This window comes from Jaculus jaculus, chromosome 21, assembly GCF_020740685.1.
Source record: "Jaculus jaculus isolate mJacJac1 chromosome 21, mJacJac1.mat.Y.cur, whole genome shotgun sequence".
NCBI lineage: Eukaryota > Metazoa > Chordata > Mammalia > Rodentia > Dipodidae > Jaculus > Jaculus jaculus.
The window spans coordinates 13,357,449-13,379,378 of NC_059122.1; the positions used below are offsets into that span (position 1 = coordinate 13,357,449).

The 21,930-nt window shown below is 52.7% G+C and overlaps 3 protein-coding genes across 6 annotated transcripts; 1 reads left to right on the forward strand and 2 right to left on the reverse strand.

Annotated features, from left to right (window-relative positions):
* Window positions 1–281: 281 nt before the first annotated feature.
* On the reverse strand, window positions 282–5,108 carry Dand5 (DAN domain BMP antagonist family member 5). Its single transcript, XM_004672461.2, has 2 exons — window positions 4,800–5,108; window positions 282–518 (listed from the first exon to the last, which is right to left on the reverse strand). The coding sequence occupies exons 1-2, from the start codon at window positions 5,106–5,108 to the stop codon at window positions 282–284; spliced, it is 546 nt and encodes a 181-aa protein (XP_004672518.2).
* Window positions 5,109–7,722: 2,614 nt separating this feature from the next.
* Gadd45gip1 (GADD45G interacting protein 1) lies at window positions 7,723–10,395 on the forward strand. Its single transcript, XM_045139258.1, has 2 exons — window positions 7,723–8,054; window positions 10,044–10,395. Exons 1-2 carry the CDS (start codon window positions 7,723–7,725, stop codon window positions 10,360–10,362), a joined length of 651 nt encoding a protein of 216 aa, XP_044995193.1. The 3' UTR covers window positions 10,363–10,395.
* Window positions 10,396–10,795: 400 nt separating this feature from the next.
* Rad23a (RAD23 homolog A, nucleotide excision repair protein) lies at window positions 10,796–20,762 on the reverse strand. 4 transcript variants are annotated; one of them, XM_045139257.1, is made up of 9 exons: window positions 20,581–20,762; window positions 17,127–17,288; window positions 16,807–16,988; window positions 16,614–16,669; window positions 16,354–16,481; window positions 16,041–16,119; window positions 15,813–15,943; window positions 11,530–11,701; window positions 10,796–11,148 (listed from the first exon to the last, which is right to left on the reverse strand). In XM_045139257.1, exons 1-9 carry the CDS (start codon window positions 20,650–20,652, stop codon window positions 10,970–10,972), a joined length of 1,161 nt encoding a protein of 386 aa, XP_044995192.1. In that variant the 5' UTR covers window positions 20,653–20,762; the 3' UTR covers window positions 10,796–10,969. The 4 variants fall into 4 exon arrangements, with proteins under 4 accessions (XP_044995192.1, XP_004672516.1, XP_004672515.1 ...); XM_004672459.3 differs by lacking the exon at window positions 10,796–11,148 and adding an exon at window positions 11,160–11,453 and having other exon boundaries at window positions 11,537–11,701; XM_004672458.3 differs by lacking the exon at window positions 10,796–11,148 and adding an exon at window positions 11,160–11,453 and having other exon boundaries at window positions 11,537–11,701; window positions 15,813–15,946.
* Between the last annotated feature and the right edge of the window lie 1,168 nt (window positions 20,763–21,930).

The following is a 21,930-nucleotide window of genomic DNA, read 5'->3' on the forward strand; positions in this document are numbered from 1 at the left end:
CTTCTTTTTATCGTGCCGGGGATAGAACCCAGGGCCTCGTGCATGCTAGGCAGGCGCTCTACCACTGAGCTGTGCCCCACCCCGCATGCTCTGGTTATCCATGGTCCAGCCCAATGACGGTGGCCAGTGTCTGGGATGGTCGCCGGGAGGAGCAGGGCCAGGCCTTGGCGGTCCTGTACGTGCGTCCCTGCCGCCCGGGGTCGTCACACGGTGCACATCATCCAGCCCTGCATGGTCCTCACCCACTTCCCGCGTCCTCCCGTGGGGGGGGGGGGCTCAGCTCACAGCTTGGGGTGGCACTGGCAGGCCTCGACCAGCAGAGCAGACATCCTCACCCGCCGGGGGGAGGCGGGTCCGCACCACAGCGCCACTGGGGCCCAGCGCTGGCGGGTGGGCACACAGCCCTTGCAGAGGACAAACGGACTGGGATCGGGGCCCGGGACATAGAAGGACGAGCAGAGGCCGAAGCAGAGGTGGTTGTGGACGCGGGCGGTGGTGCAGCCGGGCCTGGAGAACACCTGGAGACAGAAAGGGGACAGTCAGCTCAGCGGGGACAGTCGGCGTCTCGGAGACTAGGGCTCCATGTTCACAGGCGTGGATGCTGGAGACACAAGCTACCTGGGCTTCAAATTCTAACTCTCCACCGTCGGGCCTATTAATCTCTATGAGTCTCTCTCTCTCTCTCTCTCTCTGTGGTTTTTCGAGGTAGGGTCTCACTCTAGCTCAGGCTGACCTGGAATTCACTATGTAGTCTGGGGGTGGCCTCGAACTCACGGAGATCCTCCTACCTCTGCCTCCCGAGTGCTGGGATGAAAGGAGTGCACCACCACGCCCAGCTTTCTCTCTCTCTTTTAATAATTTAGTTATTTGACACAGAGAGAGAGAAAATGGGCATGCCAGGGCTTCCAGCCCCTGCAAACGAACTCCAGATGCGTGTGCCCCCTTGTGCATCTGGCTAACGTGGGTCCTGGGGAATGGAACCTGGGTCCTTTGGCTTTGCAGGCAAATGCCTTGACTGTTAGGCCAGTTAAGCCATCCCTCCAGCCCCTCTGTAAGTCTCTTTTTTCACCCATAAAACCATCAAAATTCAACTCCAGAGCTGAGCCCAGAAGTCCAAAACTCTAATCCCAGCTACTCAGGAGGCGGAAGCAGGAAAATCTCAAGTTCAAGGCCTGCCTGGGAAACTTAACAAGACCCTGTCTCAAAATAAAAAGCACAGCTTTCTAGGTTGGAGATATGGCTTAGCGAGGAACCGCATCGTTGGTGCTGAGGACCACGCGTCCATCCAGATGAATGTGGCCAATGCTGACGAGGTCACAGGCAGGTTTAATGGACAGTTTAAAGCCCACGCCCTCTGTGGGGCCATTCGCAGGATGGGTGTCGATGATTCTGTTCTGCAGTTAGCAAAGGCTGACAGCATTGTCTCAAAGAACTCCTGGCCAGATAAAATTGTGGATGGGGATATTCGTGGAGTGTTTATCATAAAGGATGAGAAGCTAAAAATGAAAATAAAAGTATAAGCAGGGGCTGGAGAGATGGTTTAGTGGTTAAGGCACTTGCCTGTGAAGCCTAAAGACCCAAGTTAGACTCCCCAGAACCCATGTAAGCCAGATGCACATGGTGGTGCATGCATCTGCAGCTCCTTTGCAGTGGCGTGCCCATTTCCTCCCTCCAGCGCCCCCCACCCCGCCTCTCACTCTCTCAAATAAATAAATAAAAGCAAACTTCTTCTGAGAGATAAAAAGTACAAGCAGGGTGGGTATGCAGCTCGGTGGTAGAGTCTCCCTAGCATGCACAAGCTTGGGCTCCATCCCCAGCACCACAGAGAAGGCTAACAAATAAAACTAGGTGTGGGGGCTGGAGAGATGGCTTAGCAGTTAAGGCGCTTGCCTGCAAAGCCAAAGGACCCAGGTTCGATTCCCCAGGACCCAGATGCACAAGGTGGCGCATGTGTCTGGAGTTTGTTTGCAGTGACTGGAAGTCCTGATGCTCCCAACCTCTCTCTCTCTCCCTCTCTCAAATAAATAAATTAAATTAAATTAAACTGGGTGTGGTGGCTCATACCTAAAACCTCAACCCTTGGGAGACTGAAGAAGGAGGATTGCCATGAGTTCAAGACCAGCCATATATATATGACTGGCAAAGTGGCTTAACCAGGTTCGCTTCCCCAGAACCCATGTAAAAGCAGATGTACAAAGTTGCACATGTGTCTGGAGTTCATTTGCAGTGGTACACCATTTACTCTTTCCCTCTTAAATAAATAAATAAACAAATATTAGTTGGGAGTGGAGGCACACGCTTTTAATCCCAGCACTAAGAGGATCACCATGAGTTCAAGGCCCCTCTGAGATGACATTCTCTCTCTCTCTCCCTCTTTCTCTGTCAAATAAATAAATAAAAATAAAGTATTTTGAAAAAAGAGATCAACAATGAAGCAAAGATGGCTGGACCAAAGCTTAATGGCCCGGGTTCGATTCCCCAGTCCCCAAGTAAAGCCAGATGAACAAAGCGATGCATGTGTCTGAAGGTCCTTTGTGGTAGCAAGAGGTCCTGGTGCACCCAGTCCCTCCCTCCCTCCCCCTCTCTCTTTCCTCTTGAAAATAAATAAAGCTTCGGGCTGGAGAGATGGCTTAGTGATTAAGGCGCTTGCCTGCAAAGCCTAAGGACCCAGGTTTGATTCCCAAGAACCCACGTGAGTCAGATGCATAACATGGCACATGCGTCTGGAGTTAATTTGAAGGCCTTGGAGTGCCCATTCTCTCTATCTGCCTCTCTCTCTCAAATAAATTAAAAGTAAATCCAACATTAATAGGCTGTCTGGCTGGGAGAAGAATATTTGAGACAAAGGCCATAACTGGTGCAAAGGCCCTGAGGAAAATGGAATATTCATGTCGCTATGTAAAAGCAGAAGGTGCGCTTGGAAGGAGGAGGCAGGAGGATTGCCGTGAGTTCAAGGCCACCCTGAGACAATATAGTGAATTCCATGAGACAGCCTGGGCTACAGTGAGACCCTACCTCAAAAAAACAAATATTTAAAATTAAAATTAAAAAATTGAGATTTTAAAAAAATTGAGATTTAATTATATTAAAAACAGTAAATGGAGGGCTGGAGAGATGGCTTAGCGGTTAAGCGCTTGCCTATGAAGCCGAAGGACCCCGGTTCGAGGCTCGGTTCCCCAGGTCCCACATTAGCCAGATGCACAAGGGGGCACAAGCATCTGGAGTTCGTTTGCAGAGGCTGGAAGCCCTGGCGCGCCCATTCTCTCTCTCTCCCTCTATCTGTCTTTCTCTCTGTGTCTGTCGCTCTCAAATAAATAAATAAATAAATAAACAGTAAATGGAAAGCCCGGTGTAGTGGTGCACACCTTTAATCCCAGCATTTGGGAGGCAGAGGTAGGAGGATCACCGTGAGTTCAAGGCCACCCTGAGACTACATAGCAAATTCCAGGTCAGCCTGGGCTAGAGTGAGACCCTACCTGGAAGAAAACAAAACAAAACAAAAATAAACAAACATAATAGCAAGAAGATAAATGTAGCAAGAGTGCACCAAGGAGCTTAAACCAGGAGGGCCCAGAGTCAGGAAAGGCAAGACCTTGTGGGCTGTGGGGAAGTGAGGGTTGGGGGCCATCGACGGTGCTGGACAGGGGAACTTGAGCACGGACCGGTGTCCTCTGGCTGCTGAGTGGAAAAATGAACTTGAGAGGAGGTGCTGGCCTGAAGCGGAGACTAGCAAGAAGACAGCCACACTGGCCCAAGGGGGGAAGGTGTGTGTGTGCTTTGAGGCGGGAACGTTGAGACGTGGAGGTTATCAGATGGAGGTTTCAGAACTTGAACTCAGATCTTCCTGAGTTTATTGAGTTTCTTTTTCCCTCCCTCCCTCCCTCCCTCCCTCCCTCCCTCCCTCCCTCCCTCCCTCCCTCCCTCTCTCCCTCCCTTTGGCTTCAAGACATGACTTAGCCGTTAAGGCACTTGGTAGCAAAGCCAAAGGATCCAGGTTTGATTCCCCAGTACCCACGTAAAGCCAGATGCACAAGGTGGCTCGTGCATCTGGAGTTTAGAGGTCCTGGCATGCCCATTCTTATTTATTATTATTTTTTTTGTTTATTTTTACTTTTTTGAGAGCAACAGAGAGAGAGAGAAAGAGGCAGACAGAGAGAATGGGCACGCCAGGGCCTCCAGCTGCTGCAAACGAACTCCAGACGCGTGCGCCCCCTTGTGGATCTGGCTAACGTGGGACCTGGGGAACCGAGCCTCGAACCGGGGTCCTCAGGCTTCACAAGCAAGCGCTTAACCGCTAAGCCATCTCTCCAGCCCCCATTCCTATTTTTTAAATATATTTTATTTATTTGAGTGAGAGAAAGAGGAGAGAAGGAGAGAATGGGCACGCCAGAGCCTCCAGTGCCTGCAAATGAACTCAAGACGCATGCACCACCTTGTGCATCTGGCTAATGTGGGTTCTGGTGAACCGAACCTGGATGCTTTGGCTTTGCAGGCAAACGCTGTAACAGCTAAGCCACCTCTCCAGCCCCATGCCCATTCTTTCTCTATCTCTCTGTCTGCCTCTTTGTCTCAAATAAATAAAGAAAAATATCTGAAAATATTTATTTATTTATTTGCAAGCAGAGAGAGAGAGACAGAGATCAAGAGAGAGAGAGAACGTCTGACCAAATGTACACACCAAGGCCTCTTGCCACTGCAAACGAGCTCCAGATGGCATGTGTCTCTGCCCCACCACATCCTTTAGCTCTGTGTGATGCCCGCCATCCCCCCCCCCACACACACACACCACACACACTCACCTGAACGAAGGGCACGGCCTTACACTTCTCCTGGGTTACTTCCTGAGGATCCAAGGGCAAAGACATACCAGCTGCCACTTCCTGCCCATGCTGCAGCCTACCCGCACCCTGCGGCCTGCTTTGCAGACCCAGGAAGGCTGTCCAAGTGCCAAGGGCTCCGGCCAGCACCAGAGGATCCAGTGGCCTGGTTTGGTTAGAGGCAGTCCAGGACTGAGTGGGGGGAGCTGGGGCCCGGGGCCTCCCTGAGGCTGTGGGCAAGCAGACCCCACTGAGTAGACCCAGCAGCATGGTTAGCTGGCTGCGGATCATTGCTCGGCCCTGCGTCAATCAGTCTGTCTGTCTGTCTGTCCTGGGAGTGGGCTCAGGGTCCTAGACCGCGGACCCTGCTGTCTAGAGAGTGGAGTCTGGGCCTTGTAGACCTGCTTTTAACCACTGTTCCCTATTGGACCTCCTGAGAGGCAGCTCTGTGGGCTCCCAGCAGGGAAGGATCGCTAAGTGGACTGTCCAGGCCCCCAGCTCCTCCCACCGTGTGGGGCTCCCCCCTGGGAAGGGGGCACTGGGACTAGCCCTGAAACTATGGAAATCCTGGAAGTCTAGAGACAAGGATGAGGCACACAGTACCCAACGCCCTAGGAATCTGCTTTCCCTGACCCGGGCGCCCCGGGAGTCCCTTTAGCAGAGTCACACTTTCGGGTTCCAATCGCAACATGACAATTTCTTGGAAATACAAGCTCGGGCCACACACCCTTTGTCCCTCAGGACCGCAGCTTCTTCTCTGTAACTCGGTGTGGTAACAGTGCCTACTACATAGTGTTGGTGTCTGAGGACTCAAAACTTTGAGAACGGGGCTGGAGAGATGGCTTGGTGATTATGGCACTTGCCTGCAAAGCCTAACCATTCCCCAGGACCCATGTAAAAAGTGGTGCATGCATCTGGAGTTTGTTTGCAATGACTGGAAGCCCTGGTGTGCCCATTCTCTCTCTCTCCCTCCCTCTCTCTCTATCTCCTCTCACTCTCTCTTCTCTCCATCTCCCTCTGCTTGACAAAAAAGAAAAAAAAAAAAAAAAGCTGGGCATAATGCCACACGGGAGGCAGAGGTAGGAGGATCACCGTGAGTTCGAGGCCACCGTGAGACTCCATAGTGAATCCCAGGTCAGCCTGGGCTAGAGGGAGACCCTACCTCGAAAAATCACACCAAAAAAAAATAATAATAATAAAAATAAAATGTGACTTAGGAGGGGTCAGGGCAGGGGCTTCTGTCCCCAGGGTGAACAGGGGAGGAGGCCTCCGGAGGAGGTGACATTTTGCAGAGCTGGTGTGGAGGCGGTGGGAACCCGCATGGTGGGAAATACACAAAGGAAGTGCGAGCCCAGTCCCAGGCTTAGGGGTGCTGGAGGGGGGTCGGGCATCTCACACCCAGGTGAGGCGCTGCAGGCGTGAGGCCGTGAGAAGCGCCTGGACCAGCCCTTCCCGCGCCCGCCCGGCTGCAGCGCGGAGGATGCGCGCGCCCTCTGGCGGCGGCTACCGGCAATTTATTTATTTATTTGAGAGAAAGAAGCAGATACACACACACACACACACACACACACGTATTAGAGAGAGATAGAGAATGGTCACACAGGGCCTCTAGCCATTGCAAATGAACTCCAGACACATATGCCACCTTGTGCATCTGTCTGGCTTTACATGAGTACTGAGGAATCAAACCTGGGTCCTTTGGCTTTATTAGAGAGAGGGAGAGAGTGGGAATGGGCACACCAGGGCCTCCATTTGCACCACCATGTGCATCTGACTTATGTGGTATCTGGAGAATCGACCTGGGTTCTTAGGCTTCACAGGCATGCGCCTTAACCGCTAAGCCATCTCTCCAGCCCTAAAATTTATTTATTTATTTTTTTTTTTGAGGTAGGGTCTCACTCTGGCTCAGGCTGACCTGGAATTAACTATGTAGTCTCAGTGTGGCCTTGAACTCACTGCATGGACCTCCGCCTTCACCATGCCCACCTTTAATTATTTTATTTGAGGTGGGGGGGAGAGAGAGGCAGATAGAGAAAGACAGAGAGAAAGGTAATGGGCACAGGAGGGCCTCTAGACACCATAAAAAAACTCCAGACACATGTGCCATCTTGTGCATCTGGCTTGAGCAAGTCCTGGGGAATCAAACCTGGGTCCTTTGGCTTTGCAGGCAAGTGCCTTAACCATTAAACCATCTCTCCAGCCTCTTTAAAAAGTTATTTCTTTTTAAAGCCGCGCGTGATAGTGCACGCCTTTTAATCCCAGCACTGGGGAGGCAGAGGTAGGAGGACCGCTGTGAGTTCAAGGCCAGCCTGAGACTACATAGTGCCTTCCAGGTCAGCCTGGGATAGAATGAGACCCTACTTCGAAAAACCTACATGTGTCTTTTTAAAACATTTAAGTTTAAATAGTTTAAATAATAAAGTTTATATATAGAATGACTTTAGGCCAGGCGCATTAGTCATGCCAGTACTCTGGAAGTTCAGGCAAGGGGACTGTCACAAGTTCCAGGCCACCATGGATTACAGAGTGAGGCCCAGTCTCAAAAGCCACAGGAGCCACCGCTAAGGCGTTCTGCCTGCAAAGACTAAAGACGCAAGTTCGATTCCCCAGGACCCACGTTAGCCAGATGCACAACGGGGGGCGGGAAGGGGCGCATGCATCTGGAGTTCCTTTGCAGTGGCTGGAGGCCCTGGAGCGCCCATTCTCTCTCCCTCCCTTTCCAGTGAGTGAAATAATCAATCACTGATAGATAACTAGTTAATTAAGGAAACTGAGGCAGGCAGGCGACACGAACGCCGAGCCCCGGGCGACGCGGAGCGCAGGCAGTGCCTAGGGCAGCCCGCGCGCTCGCTCGTGCCCGGGCGCGCGCCCGCGCGAGGACCCCCCCCCCCTCCCGCCCGCCAAGATGGCGGCGCCCGTGCAGCGGCTGCGCGCTCTGCTGCGGCCGGGCTTCCGTACGTACCGGGCCCCGCCGCCCCCGCGCCGCGCGCCGGGCCCCCGCTGGCCGGACCCGGAGGACCTGCTGGCCCCGCGCTGGCAGTCAGGACCGCGCTATGCCGCCAAGCAGTTCGCGCGGCACGGCGCCTCGTCCGGGGTGCCGCCGGGCTCGCTGTGGCCGTCGGCCGAGCAGCTGCGCGAGCTCGTGGCCCGGGAGCACGAGTGCTGCCCGAGCCTGGCCGCCATGCAGGAGTCCTTGCGGGCGCGGCGGCAGGCCGAGGAGGAGAAGCGGCGGGCCAGGTGAGTGCAGGCGCCGGCGCATCTCCAGGCTGACGTTGAGCCTTGTAGCCCACCTGCCTTCAGTTCCCACCTGGGATCACAGGCCTGTACCAGACTGGGCCTCAGCTGCAGGGTATTTTTGGTTTTTTTTTTTTTTTTTTTTTTAAATGCATTTGTTCATTTGAGAGAAAGAGGCAGATAGAGAGAATGGGCACGTCAGGGCCTCCGGCCAGCCACTCACTGCACATGAACTCCAGACGCATGTGCCACCTTGTGCATCTGGCTCATGTGGGTACTGGGGAAATCAAACCTGGGGCCTTAGGCTTCGCAGGCAAGTGCCTTAAATACTAAGCCATTCCTCCAGCCCAAGGGTTTTTTTTTTTTTCTCTTCTTCTTCTTATTTATGAGACAGAGAATGGGCAGGGCATAGCCTTTTGCCACTGCCAGTAACTCCAGATGCAGGTGCTACTTTGTGCATATGCCTCTATATGGGTACCGGGGAACCAAATGTAGGTCCTTAGGCTTTGCAGGCAAGCGCCTTTGACCACTCAGGCGTCTGTCCAGCACCTCAGCTGCAGTTCCATACAGTGCACTTACTGTGTGCAAGGTATTGCTCCTGGTATTAAGGAACTACACGGCAGGGAGCAAAAACACACAAGTCATTTCAGATGATGACCCAGGAACCTCCAGAAGATGAGCAGGGTGAAGAATGCACCCAGAGGACATCTCCAGTTTGCAAGGCTTCAGGCCTCTCAAAGAGGTGATGTTTACGTAGAGCCCTGGGGCTGGAGAGATGGCTTAGTGGTTAAGGCGCTTACGTATGAAGCCTAAGGACCCAGGTTGGGCTCTCCAGATCCCACGGAAGCCAGACACACGAAGGTGAGGCAAGCGCAAGGTTGCACGTGCCCACTAGGTGACACAAGCGTCTGGAGTTCAATTGCACTGGCTGAGGCCCTGGTGTGTTTTCCGTTTTTTTTTTTTTTTTTTTTTTTTTTTTGAGGCTGACCTGGAATTTACTATATATTCTCAAGGTGGCCTTGAACTCATGACAGTCCTCCAGCTCCTGCCTCCCAAGTGCTGGGATTAAAGGTGTGCACCACAATGCCTGGCTTCTCTCTCTCAAGTAAAAAAATAAAAAAAATGAAATGGGCTGGAGAGATGGCTTAGCAGGTAAGGTGCTTGCCTGTGAAACCTAGGTTCAATTAAACCTCAGGTTCAATTCTCCAGGCCTCATGTAAGCCACATGCACAAGGTGGCACATGCATCTGAATATCTTTTGCAGTGGCTGGACACCCTGACACGCAACCCCCCCCCCAGTCTCCAATAAATACATAAAAATTAAAACCTTAAAAAAAGGAAAGAAAGAAAAAGAAAGTCTAGTGTGGTGGTACATGCCTCTAATTCCAGCACTCAGGAGGGTTGCTGTGAGTTCAAGACCAGCCTGAGAATATATAGTGAACTCCAAGTTAGCCTGAGCTTCCTGCACTAACATAGAGAGCTTGGCTGGGGGGGGACAGACACCTCATTTCTCCAGCACTATGAGAAGGAGCACCTGAAAAGTCCAGGCAGAAGTCAGACTTGAGGGGAAATGGAGGCAAGCCCAGAGGCATCTGGTTAATGCTGTTCCTGCTGGAGGAGGCAGGTCAAATCCTCTGAAACTCAGGACAAGATCATGCTCATTTTGGGGATGATGTACAGGCCTGGGGAAGCAGTGGTAGGGTCCAAAGTCAGTGTCGCAGAGAATGGTGGACCTGGGTCTCCCCATTTGCTGCCATGTGTTTAGCTCTTAAGGTCTTACTTTCTAATCCATGGATTGGAGCTCTACACGTGCTACAAACTCTCAGGCCTGGAGGACAATGTCCACTCAATTGGTACTAGGCCTGAATTTGGGTCTGGCATACTTGGTATGAGCCAACTATAGCGAGCAGGAAGGGAATGGCACGCGGGAAGGCTCAGGGGGCAGACCGGTGACCTGCCTGGTGACTGGCCTGCCGTTCTCACTGTCTCTAGGGAGCATCACATCGCTGAGTGCATGGCCAAGATGCCAAAGATGATTGAGAACTGGCGACAGCAGAAGCGGGAGCGCTGGGAGAAGGCACAGGCCGACAAGGAGAGGAGGGCCCGGCTGCAGGCCGAGGCCCAGGAGCGCCTGGGCTACCACGTGGACCCCAGGAGTGCCCGCTTCCAGGAGCTACTGCAGGACCTGGAAAAGCAGCAGCGCAAGCGCCTCAAGGAGGAGAGGCAGAAACAGAAGAAGGAGGCCCGAGCCGCAGCCCTGGCTGCTGCCTCCACGCAGGACCCGGAGGCTGCCGAGACTCCCCATGCCTGAGCTCTGGGTCCAATAAAGCCTGCTGCCTGACCACCACAGCCTCCCGTGCTCTGTTCTGTCGGGGGTGCCCCCTGGGTCCTCTGGCTCCTTCCTCGACACCTGCAACTGGGAACCCTACGTCAGCTCTGCTTACCTGGGGCGTGGGCACACCCAGTGCTGGGCTGGAGAGAAGGGGTTGGACAGTGATGGAGGCGCAGCCAGCTGCAGAGATGGCTTCTGTTTACCAACACGCACCTCCAGGAATGAGCCAGTTACCAGAGGGAAGTGAGTGCAGCCAGGAAGGCTGGGATGGGGAGCAGCAGTCCTTCCAGGATTGAGAGAGGGCAGAGCGCTCAGGCCTTTCATCCTTGGCACACCCACACTACCCAAGCTGATAGCCTAGTACCAGGCAGCTTGGCATGGGGAACCCCAGCAGGCATGCACCGTCGTGAGGCCTGGTTTTAAAACTTTATTCACTCCAAAACCTTTATCCAAGACACAATTCTCTCTGGGCGGTGGTGTCCTCGGCCTTCCAGAACTGGTGTTGCCTCTTCCCAGGCCAGACTGGAGAGCGCCATGGCCTCAGGCTCACCCCAGATGGAAGTATTTGGGCCACTCCAATGGAGGATCAAACTTGGGACTTGAGCTTCCCTTCATCCTGGAAGAGGGCGGGGTAGGGGTCCTCAGGGGCGCTTCGAGGTGTGGGAAAGCAGGCAGCCGCCTCTCCATCTGGCTGCAGGGAGCTGGGACAGCGGCCAAGAAAGACCCATCTGTCGCCTCCTGGTCCTGCCAGCAACTCTGAGCAGGCTAGGCTGAGCCGGGCAGGAGGACGGGGCCAGCTGTCTGGCCCAGGTCTTAGACTGAGATGGAATAAGGGTCACTTTATCAATGTGGGAAGCTGGGCTGGATTTTTTTTTTTAAGTTTTTGATTTTTCCTCTTAAATAAACATGAATATATATATATTTTTCTTTTATAAAACTTTCTGGAGTGGGCAGCGTCACTCGTCATCGAAGTTCTGACTCAGAAGGAAGTTGGCGGCCAAGTTTTCATTTTTTTCACACGCGAAGTAGGCCTGGATCACCAGGCTCTCTGGGAAGCCCAAGGCCTTCAGCTGTGGGGAGATGAGCAGGGTGAGGAGGAGGTGGGGGAGGACCGGCTGCCCACCGTGGGTGGCCCCCCAGCCAGGCTTCTTACCCGCTCTATTGCTTCTTTCTCCTGTGGTGTCACCTGGATGTAGTTCATCTGCGGAGCCTCCTCCCCTATGGCACCGACCTCCCCCTCCACATCTGAGATGTCGGCCAGCTCCCCAGGGGGCTCATTCAACATCTGGATGAACTGCTCCTGGTGCCTGCTAATTTGCTGCGAGAAGGCCAGAAAGACGCTCTAGTCAGCCACACACCTCACAGCCCTTGCTCTTACGCGTGCACACTCAGAAGAGGCTTGCCCTGACCAAGCGAAGGAATGAGCGGGGCTACGGAGCCAGGCTGCGCACGCCGTGCCTGTGCCAGAGCCACGCGCTCAGGAGGACTCCTGCAAGCGTGAGGCTAGCCTGGCCTTGTGGTTCTGAGACCACACCCCAAAAGACCAAAATCGGGCTGGAGGGATGACTTAGCGATTAGGGCATTTGCCTGCAGAGCCAAAGGATCCTGGTTCGACTCTCCAGGACCCACGTTAGCCAGATGCACGAGGGGGCGCACGCGTCTGGAGTTAGTTTGCAGTTGCTGGAGGCCCTGGCATGCCCATTTTCTCTGCCTCTTTCTCTCAAATAAATATCAAAACAAAGTAACAAAATCAAGCCAAGCAGAGTGGCACACACCTTTAGTAGTCAGAGGCAGGAGTATTGCTACAAGTTCGAAGCCACCCTGAGGCTACATAGTAACTCCCAGGTCAGCCTGGGCCAGAGTGAGACCCTACTTTGAAAAACCAAAAATAAAAAAAACATTAAATCAAGGGCTAGAGAGATGGCTTAGCAGTTAAGTCTGTGAAGCCTGAAGACCCAGGTTTGCCACGAGTGGTGGCGCAGGCCTTTCATGCCAGCACTCGGGAGGCAGAGGCAGGAGGATTACCGTGAGTTCGAGGCCACCCTGAGACTACATAGTGAATTCCAGGTCCGCCTGGGCTAGAAAGAGGCCCTACCTCGAAAAATAAAAAAGACCCAGGTTTGACTCCCCAGTACCCACACAAGCCACATGCACATTTACTCTACCTCTGCCTCCTGCGTGCAGGGACTAAAGGTATGTGGCACCATACCCGGCTCTCTTTCTCAATCAACTCACTTAAAATCAAGCCAGGCTTGGTGGCACACACCTTTAGTCCCAGCGCACACAGAAGGCTGAGGCATGAGGACCACTGAGTTCAAAGCTATGGAGTGGGACTAGAGAAATGGCTAGCAGTTAAGGCACTTGCCTGAATGGCCTAAGGACCCATGTTCGATTCTCCAAGTCCCACATAAGCCAGATGCACAAGGTGACGCAAGCACACAAGGTCACTCATGTGGACAAGATGGCTCAAGTGACTGGAGTTTGAATTCAGTGGCTGCAGGCCCTGGCACACCAATTCTCTATCTCATAAAAAATACATATATATAAATAGCCAGGCATGGTGGCACACATCTTTAATCCCAGCACATGGGAGGCAGAGGTAGGATTTTCACTGTGAGTTCAAGGCCACCCTGAGACTCTGGAGTGAATGCCAGGTCAGCCTGAGCTACAATGAGACCCTACCTCGAAAAAACAAAACAAAAAAAATTATAAAAATATGTAAATAGGGCTGGAGAAATGGTTTAGCAGTTAAAGCATTTGCCTGCAAAGCCAAAGGACTCAAGTTCGATTCTCCAGGACCCACATAAACCAGATGCACAAGGTGGCACATGCATCTGGAGTTCATTTCCAGCAGCTGGAGGCCCTGATGTGCCCATTTTCTCAAATAATAGTAATAAATTAAAAAAATAAAACATAATTTTTTTTTTTTTAAAAGTCTGCCGGGTGGGTAAGCATGAGACCCTGCTTCTAAAAAGAAAACAACAGCATGGCAACGACGCCTTTAGTCCCAGCTCTATGGAGGCAGAGGTAGGAACATCGCTGTGAGTTCAAGGCCACCCTGAGACTACAGAGTGAATTTCAGATCAGCCTGGGCTAGAATGAGACCCTACCTCAAAAAAAAAAAAAAAAAAAAAGAAAAAGAAAAAATAATAATAATAAAAAGTCCAGGGCTGGAGAGATGGCTTAGTGGTTAAGACGCTTGCCTGCAAAGCCTAAGGACCCAGGATTGATTCCCCGGGACCCACATAAGCTAGATGCACAAGATGGCGCATGCGTCTAGAGTTTGCAACGACTGGAGGCTCTTTGCTTCTTTCTCTCTCAAATAATTTTTTTAAAGAGATAAAAAGATCAGAGATCAGACAGGTGGAGGTGGCACTGGGCTGGCAGTGCCACGTAGTGGTCTAGTGGGAGGGCCTGCGGCAAAGGTAAAGTCTGGGGCTCTGGCAACAGCACTGGCAAGGAGGGAGGGGAAGGGCTGAGATGACGAGATGAACGCCCGGCCAGGCTCCTGTCCCCAACGCAGAGGGAAGACACAGTGGAACACACCAGCAGATGTTTTCTAGGTTCTGTCTCAGTCTGGCCCAGGCCAACCTGGAAAACTTTGTAGCCAGCGTGGCCTCGAACTGACAGTAATCCTACCTCAGCCTCTCTGGTGTTGGGATTTAAAGGCATGTGCCACCACACCCTGCCTTGATTTAGGTATTTTAGTTTTGTTTTGTTTAGATTTTTTGAGGTGTGGTCTCATTCTAGTCCAGGCCGACCTGGAATTCAACTTGTAGTCTCAGAGTGGCCTCCAACTCAGTGATCCTGTCTCCATGCCTGTTTTTTTTTTTTTTTTTTTTTTTAAGTCTTGGGGGTTGGAGAGATGGCTCAACGGTTAAGGCACTTGCCTACAAAGCCTAAGGACCCAGGTTTGACTCCCCAGAAGCCATGTAAGCTAGATGCACATGTGTCTGGAGATCGTCTGCAGTGCCCAGAAGCCCTGGCGTGCCCATTCTCTCTCCCTCTCTCATAAATTTAAAGGAAAAAAAAAAAAAAAGTCTTGCTCTGTAGTCTAGACAGGCTTCGAACTCACGGTGCTCTTTCTGCCTAAGCTTGGGAAGTGCTGGGCTTGCGGACACAGACCTCCTGCCTGGACCCTCACGCCCATGCAGTGCCTGAGTGCTTGGAACCTGGAACTCTTTGCTTCTGTATACATCTGACGACTTTCACACTGTAGAAAAAAAGTGCTTTTCAGCACTCTGGTTTCTAGTACACCAGGGAACTGTGTACAACATCTGTCACCACTGAGGTCGCCAGGGTTGGTCTGGCTCATCTGCCTGGCTAGGCAGGTGTCCCCTTCCTCCCTTGCCACTCCATGTGCGTCCCTCCCCAAGCTGTGCACTTAAGATTGAGGACAGGGCCTCCCGAACAGAGGGCTGCTCTTTGTTCAGGGTGTATGAGTAGCTGCTCTCTCCTCCTAGAACTCCAAATGAGCTACCAAGAGGCCTGAGAGGAGGCTGCCGGGGCACGGGCAGGGAAAGGGCAGCACTGGACAGGAGGCAGGGGCTGGGCTCCGGGGAAGAACACAGCTAGTCCCCAACAGGCTGGGACAAGTCAGAAGTCCCACAGGTCAGATAAGCTAACTGCACTGGTTTGGGGTCACCACACAGACTGAAGGTGCAAGATGGTAATGGGACAAGCTGGGCGTGGTGGCGCACACCTTTAATCCCAGCACTCGGGAGGAAGAGGCAGGAGGATCGCTGTGAGTTTGAGACCACCTTGAACCTACACAGTGAATTCCGGGTCAGCCTGGGCTAGAGGGAGGCCCTACCTGGAAAAAAACAAAAAGAAAAAAGCAGGTAGACTAAAATGTTTTCAATGTCCAAAAGTGGCAAGTACATACACACTCAGGATGTCTACATTCTAACGTTGTTCAGTTAAGAATAGCATAAAGCTGGGCATGGTGGTGCACACCTTTAATCCCAGCACTCGTGAGGCAGAGGTAGGAGGATCACCATGAGTTCAAGGCCACCCTGAGACTACATAGTGAATTCCAGGTCAGCCTGGGTTAGATTAAGACCCTACCTCAAAAAACAAACAAACAAAACTAAATCAAAGCTGGTAGTGGGAAGAACTGAGGTAGCATGGGTGGAGGTCTGAGGAGCAGGAAGGACCAGGAACAGACTGAGGGAGGGGAGGGTGCACTGAGAGCCCAGAGGGACCTGCTGGACTCCTGGGACCCAGACCAGGACACGGATGCACACTCCCCCCGTGACGGGACACTGCTCCGGGCTTCCAGTTGTTTCTGCGGGGGATACATCACTAGTACGCACGCCTCACAAGACGGTTGGGAGGGCTGCACGAAACCTTTTAAGTCACCAGGAGTAAGAGCAGGGCCCACCCCAGTCCTGCTCTTGCAGAGCTGATGCCGTGCTTCGGGACCCCACCTGCAAAAGCTGCGGGTTCTCCTGGCCCAGCTGCTGGAGCAGGGCAGGCAGCAGCGCCGGGTTCTGCTGAATCACCTGCCGCATGTTCTGGAACTGGGGCTGGTCCCGCAGGAGCTCCAGGGGGTTCTCACCTGCTAGTGGCAGGAAGGGTGCAGTCAGACTCTTGCACGGATCCAATGGCCCAGATGGCAGATGCCCAGGTGCACACCTTCCAGGTAACCTGCTCACCTGCTTCTGTGGCCGGCTGCTCTGACACTTGGCTCTCGTGGACAGAGCCATGCTCCGGCTCAGGACTCCCTGGAATTCCCTGCAGGGGATTCTCTTTAGTTCTCCTTCAGACCTGCCAGTGCTTCTTACGCACCCAGCCCTGCAGGGAGCAGAGCCTGGGCCCTGCCCTGCCCTCGCTATCCCCACCCAGCTTCCAGCGGCTGCTGCACCCACTAGGCAAGGGCTTGGGGGACACGTTCTGCCTCCTCAGCTGCTCTCTGGACCACGGGTGCCCCAGGACTCCCTGAGGTCCCCCACGAGGCAGTGCACTCACCGTGAGAAGATACTCCACAGCTCGGTGGGGGTTGTTGTAGCTGGCTCGGAGTGCAGCCACAACTCGCTCCCGCTCGTAGCCCATGGACGTGATCTCCGTCAGCATTGTCTCATACTCGGAGCCCGTCACTGCGGAGGGAGCAGCGGGCCTGGGTCACCAGGGACGGGGAAGGACAGCTCCCAGGCCCTCCCGCTCCTAGACAAGGCCCAGTTGATGGCTAGGGCTCCCAGGTGCCTCTGCTCTGGGGACCACCCACCCACCTAGCGTGGAGGCCGCGTCTTCCTCTCGCCCGCTGCTACCTGAAGAGGGAACAGAGCTGCAAATTCAAGAGAGAGAAATCGGACCCTGGCTTCTGGTGGCCTGCCCTCCCCCCAGGTGTGTGGGACCACACCAGGTGGGTGCTGGAAGGTGTGGGAAAACAGGGCCCAGATGGGGCTGCTGTCACCTCCTTACCCTGACATGGACTCGGGAGATGTGGTGGTGGCAGACTCCTCCGACGGGCTCTTGTCCTCTCTGCTGGTGGGTGGAGGGTGGGACATGACTGAGGCAGGGACTGGAGGGAAGGGTGTGGGGGACTCTGGGACAGCAGTGGGCGAGACCTCTGGGGGTGCTGAGGTTCCAGGGCCGGCTTTGGTCTGTGACAACAAGAAGAAGGGATCAGGCAGTGGCGCCCTATCAAACCCCAACACCCGACGCCATCGCAGCTCCGCCCTGCCCATGGCTATCTCTCGGGCGCACAGGCACTTTGCCAGCACCCCACTTAATCCACCCACCTTGGTCACCATGACGACCACAAAGTTCTTCTCATCAATTCGGTAGTCCCTGATGGGGACATCGTCACTCAGGATCTTGCCTGCATAGATGAGTTTCTGCCCAGCCACAGGGAAAGCATCTCTTCCCTTCTCTGCTTCTATTTTCTCCTTCAGCACCTTCACCTAGAAGGCGGGGCACCGATGGTCATCACAAACCCCAGCGTCTACTCAACACCCTGTATGGGCCTCGTCCACAGCCTGTATCAGGCACTGAGACCATGGTGTGTGTGTCGGGGGGGGGGGGGTGTCTAGGGATGCAGTCCAGAGCCTTATGCACAGCATGCAAGCAGTTTACCACTAAGCTATATCCCCAGCTCACTAATGCTGCTTTATAGAGGACACAGAAAGGAATAACATAGGTCTCTGCTCACGCTAAGATGCCAATGTGAGGAGAAAAGCAAATCTGTATTTTGGATGGTATAAAATAAGTCAAGAAGGGGCTGGGTGTGGTGGCGCATGCCTTTAATCCCAGCACTCGGGAGGCAGAGGTAGGAGGATCGTCATGAGTTCAAGGCCACCCTGAGACTACATAGTGAATTCCAGGTCAGCCTGCGCTGAGTAACCTAACTTGGGGGAAAAAAAAAAGCGACAGGGATACAAAGATTGCTTAGCGGTTAAGGCATTTACCTGCAAAGCCAAAGGACCCAGGTTCAATTCCCCAGGACCCACATAAGCCAGATGCACAAGGTGGCATGTGAGTCTGGAGTTTGTTTGCACTGGCTAGAGGCCCTGGTTTGCCCATTCTCTATCTCTCTCTCTTTTTTTCTAACAAGTAAATAAAAAACAAAATAAATCTTATTAAAAAAAAAAAAAAGCAAGGCCAGGCATGGTGGTGTATGCCTTTAACCCCAGCACTCAGGAGGCAGAGGTTCAAGGCCACCCTAAGAATACATAGTGAATTCCAGGTTAGCCTGGGCTAGAGTGAGACCCTACCTTGAAAAAACAAAAAAAAGTGATAAAAGCCAGGTGTGGTGGTACACCTTTAGACCCAGCACTTGGGCAGCTGAGACAGGAGGATGTTCATGAGTACTGGGCCAGGATGGAGCTGCAGGTCAATCTGGGGAGGGGGTACAGGGTATCCCCACTACTGACCTTGGACAGTATGACATGTCACTTGAAATGGAACTTGCTCTAACTCATAACAACCTCCTGTCTCAGCCTCTAGCAGTGAGATTAAAGGTCTAGACTCCACTGAGGACCTATTAAGACGCTAAATATATTTGTAAGCACACATATAGTATACTTTTAAAGTTGGAGGCTATCAAGTATATATTAGTAATTTTGTGTTTGATATAATAAAGGCACACACATAAATGAAGTAACTTGCCCAAAATGAAACAGTTGGACTGATTTAAAAAGCTGTTTCTTGGGTTGGAGAGATGGCTGAGTGGTTAAGGAGCTTGCCTGCAAAGCCAAAGGACCTCAGTTCAATTCCACAGTACCCACGTAAGCCAGATGCACAAGGTGGTGCATGTGTCTGGAGTTCATCTTCAGTGGCTGGAGGCCCTGGTGCACCTATTCTCTCTCTCCCTCTGCGTTTTTCTCTCAAATTAATTAATTAATTAATTAAAAACTGTTTCTTGAGCCAGGTGTGGTGGCGCATGCCTTTAATCTCAGCACTCAGGAGGCAGAGGTAAGAGGATCGCTGTGAATTTGAGGTCACCCTGAGACTACGTAGTGAATTCCAGATCAGCCCGGGATAGAGTGAGACCCTACCTCGAAAAACCAAAAAAAGTTGATTCTTGGCTACAAAAAGTAGACTTTAGGCTAGACAGATAGCTTAGCATTTAAAGCACTTGCCTGCAAAGTCAAACAACCCAGGTTCGATTCCCCAGTGCCCACATAAATACAGATGCACAAGGTGGTATATGTGTCTAGAGTTCATTTTCAGTTGCTAGAGACCCTGGCATGTCCATTTCTCTCTATCTGCATCTCTCTCTCTCATTTGAGAGAGATAAATAAATAAAACATATTTTAAAATACTTGAGTTTCTTGGACTATTCAAACTACCACACCTGTTATACATAAAATAAAAATGTCTTTTTCAAAGCTGGATGGGGTGGCCCATGCCTTTAATCCCAGCACTTGGGAGGCAGAGGTATAAGCATCGCCTGAGTTCAAGGCCATCCTGAAACTACTTAGTGAATTTCAGGTCAGCCTAGGCCAAAGTGAGACCCTACCTCGAAAAAAAAACAAAAAGGAGAAATAAAAAAAAAAAAAGAAGAAAGGAATAGCATAAGTTGGGCTGGAGAGATGACTTAGCAGTTAAGGTACTTGCCTAAGGACCTAGGTTTGACTCTCCAATACCCACGTGAAGCCACATGCACAAGGTGGTGCATGTATCTGGAGTTCAGAGGCCCTGAATTCTCTCAAATAAGTAACAATAAAAGTATAAAAGAATATCGTTAAGTTGGGGGGACGTGCATGGCCCAAGACAACTGGTCCCACCTATAAAGGAGACCGAGGTAGAAGGATCACTAGAGTCTGGGAATTTATGGCCAGACAGGACAACATAACAAAGCGCACTCTCTCTGTCTAGAAACAATCAGAAGCCGCCGGACATGGTGGCACAGGCCTTTGATCCCAGCACTGGGGAGGCAGAGATAGGAGGATCACCGTGAGTTCGAGGCCACCCTGAGACCACATAGTGAATTCCAGGTCAGCCTGTGCTAGAGGAAGACCCTATCTCGAAAAACCAAAAAAGTAGAAAAAGAAAAAAGCAATCGGAAGGCCGCATGCCAGTTCAGGCTGTGAGCTGTTACACAAAACGAAACCGAACCTGAGATCTCATTTCTGCCCTGACTTGCTGTGACTGCGGCAAAGTTGTTTTTCAACTCCTGTTTTTCCCCACGACCTTAAGACAGGAGTAGGGACCGGGCTGGGGTCGGGGGGGGGGGTGGTCCATTCCACCCCACCCCATCGCACCCCTCCCCCCGCCCAAATGCCACAGGTCTGTTTTGCAGGTTCAGCGAGATGCCACTTAAATAAGCAAACAAACCAAAAAAAAAAAAAAAAAAAGGGAGTCCTCAATGACGGAAAACTATTAACATCGAGACCATTTATTATCGTGACTGTCATCATTGCTGTCACCAGATTCAGCCAAGGACCGCCCTCCCCACCCCCCAACCCAGGTGACGCTTGCAAAAGCTGGGCACGGCGGTGAGAGCGCGTCCCGCCCGGGCACCTGCCGGGCACCCCCGGGGGACGAACGGGAATGCGGAGCAGCTGTGCCGGGGACCATCGGGGGTACCGGCGGGGAGAGGAGTGGGGGTCCGGGGAAGGCAGAGCAGCGCCGGCCCTCGCGGTGGGATCCCCGCCCCCACCCCGGGCGGCCCGGCCCGGCCCCGCGCAGCGCACCCGCCCCTCCCGGCACCCGTCGATCCCCAACCCCGTCGGGCTACGGCCCGGCCCGCACCGTCTCGTCAGGCTCCATGCGTATCTTGAAGGTCTGCTGCTGCAGCGTCTTGAGCGTGATGGTGACGGCCATGGCTGGGGCCCGGGCCCGAGCGAGCGAGCGACGCGGCGGCCCTCCCCCACCCCCGGGGATCCTCCACACAACATGCAACTCACGCCGCCGCCATCTTAGCGCCCAGCCGCGACGCGCGCCCGGGAAGAGCTTCCGGGGCAGGCCCGTGCGTGCGTGCGTGCGTGCGCGTGCGTGCGCGTGCGCGCAGGCCACCAGCGCTCACAGACAGTGCCCGCCCTCGGGAGCATGCGCACGGGGGCGCACTCCTGCGCGGTTAAACTCCGCCTTGAGGGACTCGGGATTTGCTGTGTTGCACCGGCGTCGTGCGGTCTCTTCGGAGTGACGCCATGCCTGCCATCCGTGACGTCATAGAACGGAAAGCACCTTTGCTGTTCCCACTTTTTTTTTTTTTTTTTTGGTTTTTCGAGGTAGGCTTTTGCACTAGCCCAGGCTGACCTGGAATTCACTATGTAGTCTCAGGATGGCCTCGATCTCACGGCGACCCTCCTGCCTCTGCCTCTCCAGTGCTCGATGAAAGGCACGCACCACCGCGCCCGGCTTTCCCACTTTTTAAAACAACTGTGTGTGTATGTATTTACATATGTATGCATGCATAGACACTGAGAGAATCAGAAAGCAGATAGGGAACGGGCACACAAGGGCCTCTAGCCCTGCAAAGGAACTCCAAACGCATGTAGCCACCTTGTGCATCTGGCTTATGTGGGTCCTGGGAAATAGAAACTTCGCTCCTTGGCTTTCCAGGCAAACTCCTTAACCACCAAACCTCTCTCGAGCCCTGGTTCCCACTTCTGAGGCCATCTTTTAGGGAAAAAAAAAGCATTCAAGACTTTTATTTATTAGAGAGACATGCACATGTCAGAACCTCCTGCCACTGCAAATGAACTCCAGATGCATGCACCACTTTGTGCATCTGACTTATGTGGGACCTGCAGAATCAAGCCTTGGTCCTTTGGCTTCACAGACAAGCACCTTAACTGCTAAGCCATCTCTCCAGCCCCCATCTTAAAATAAATAAATAAATAAAAAAGCTATTCTTATTTGCAAGAGGAGAGGGGGAGAGAACAGGCACAAAGGTGTCATTTTGTGCATCCAGCTTACATGTGTCCTAGGGAATTGAACCTGGGTCATTTAGCTTTGCAGGCAAACCACTTTAACCACTGAACAATCTTTCCATCCATTTTTTGGACATTATTTCTTTAATAACATTAAATTTTTTATCTGAGGGAGGGCTTCACTGCAGCCCTTCTGAGTGCTGAGATTATAGGCACGAGCAGTTAA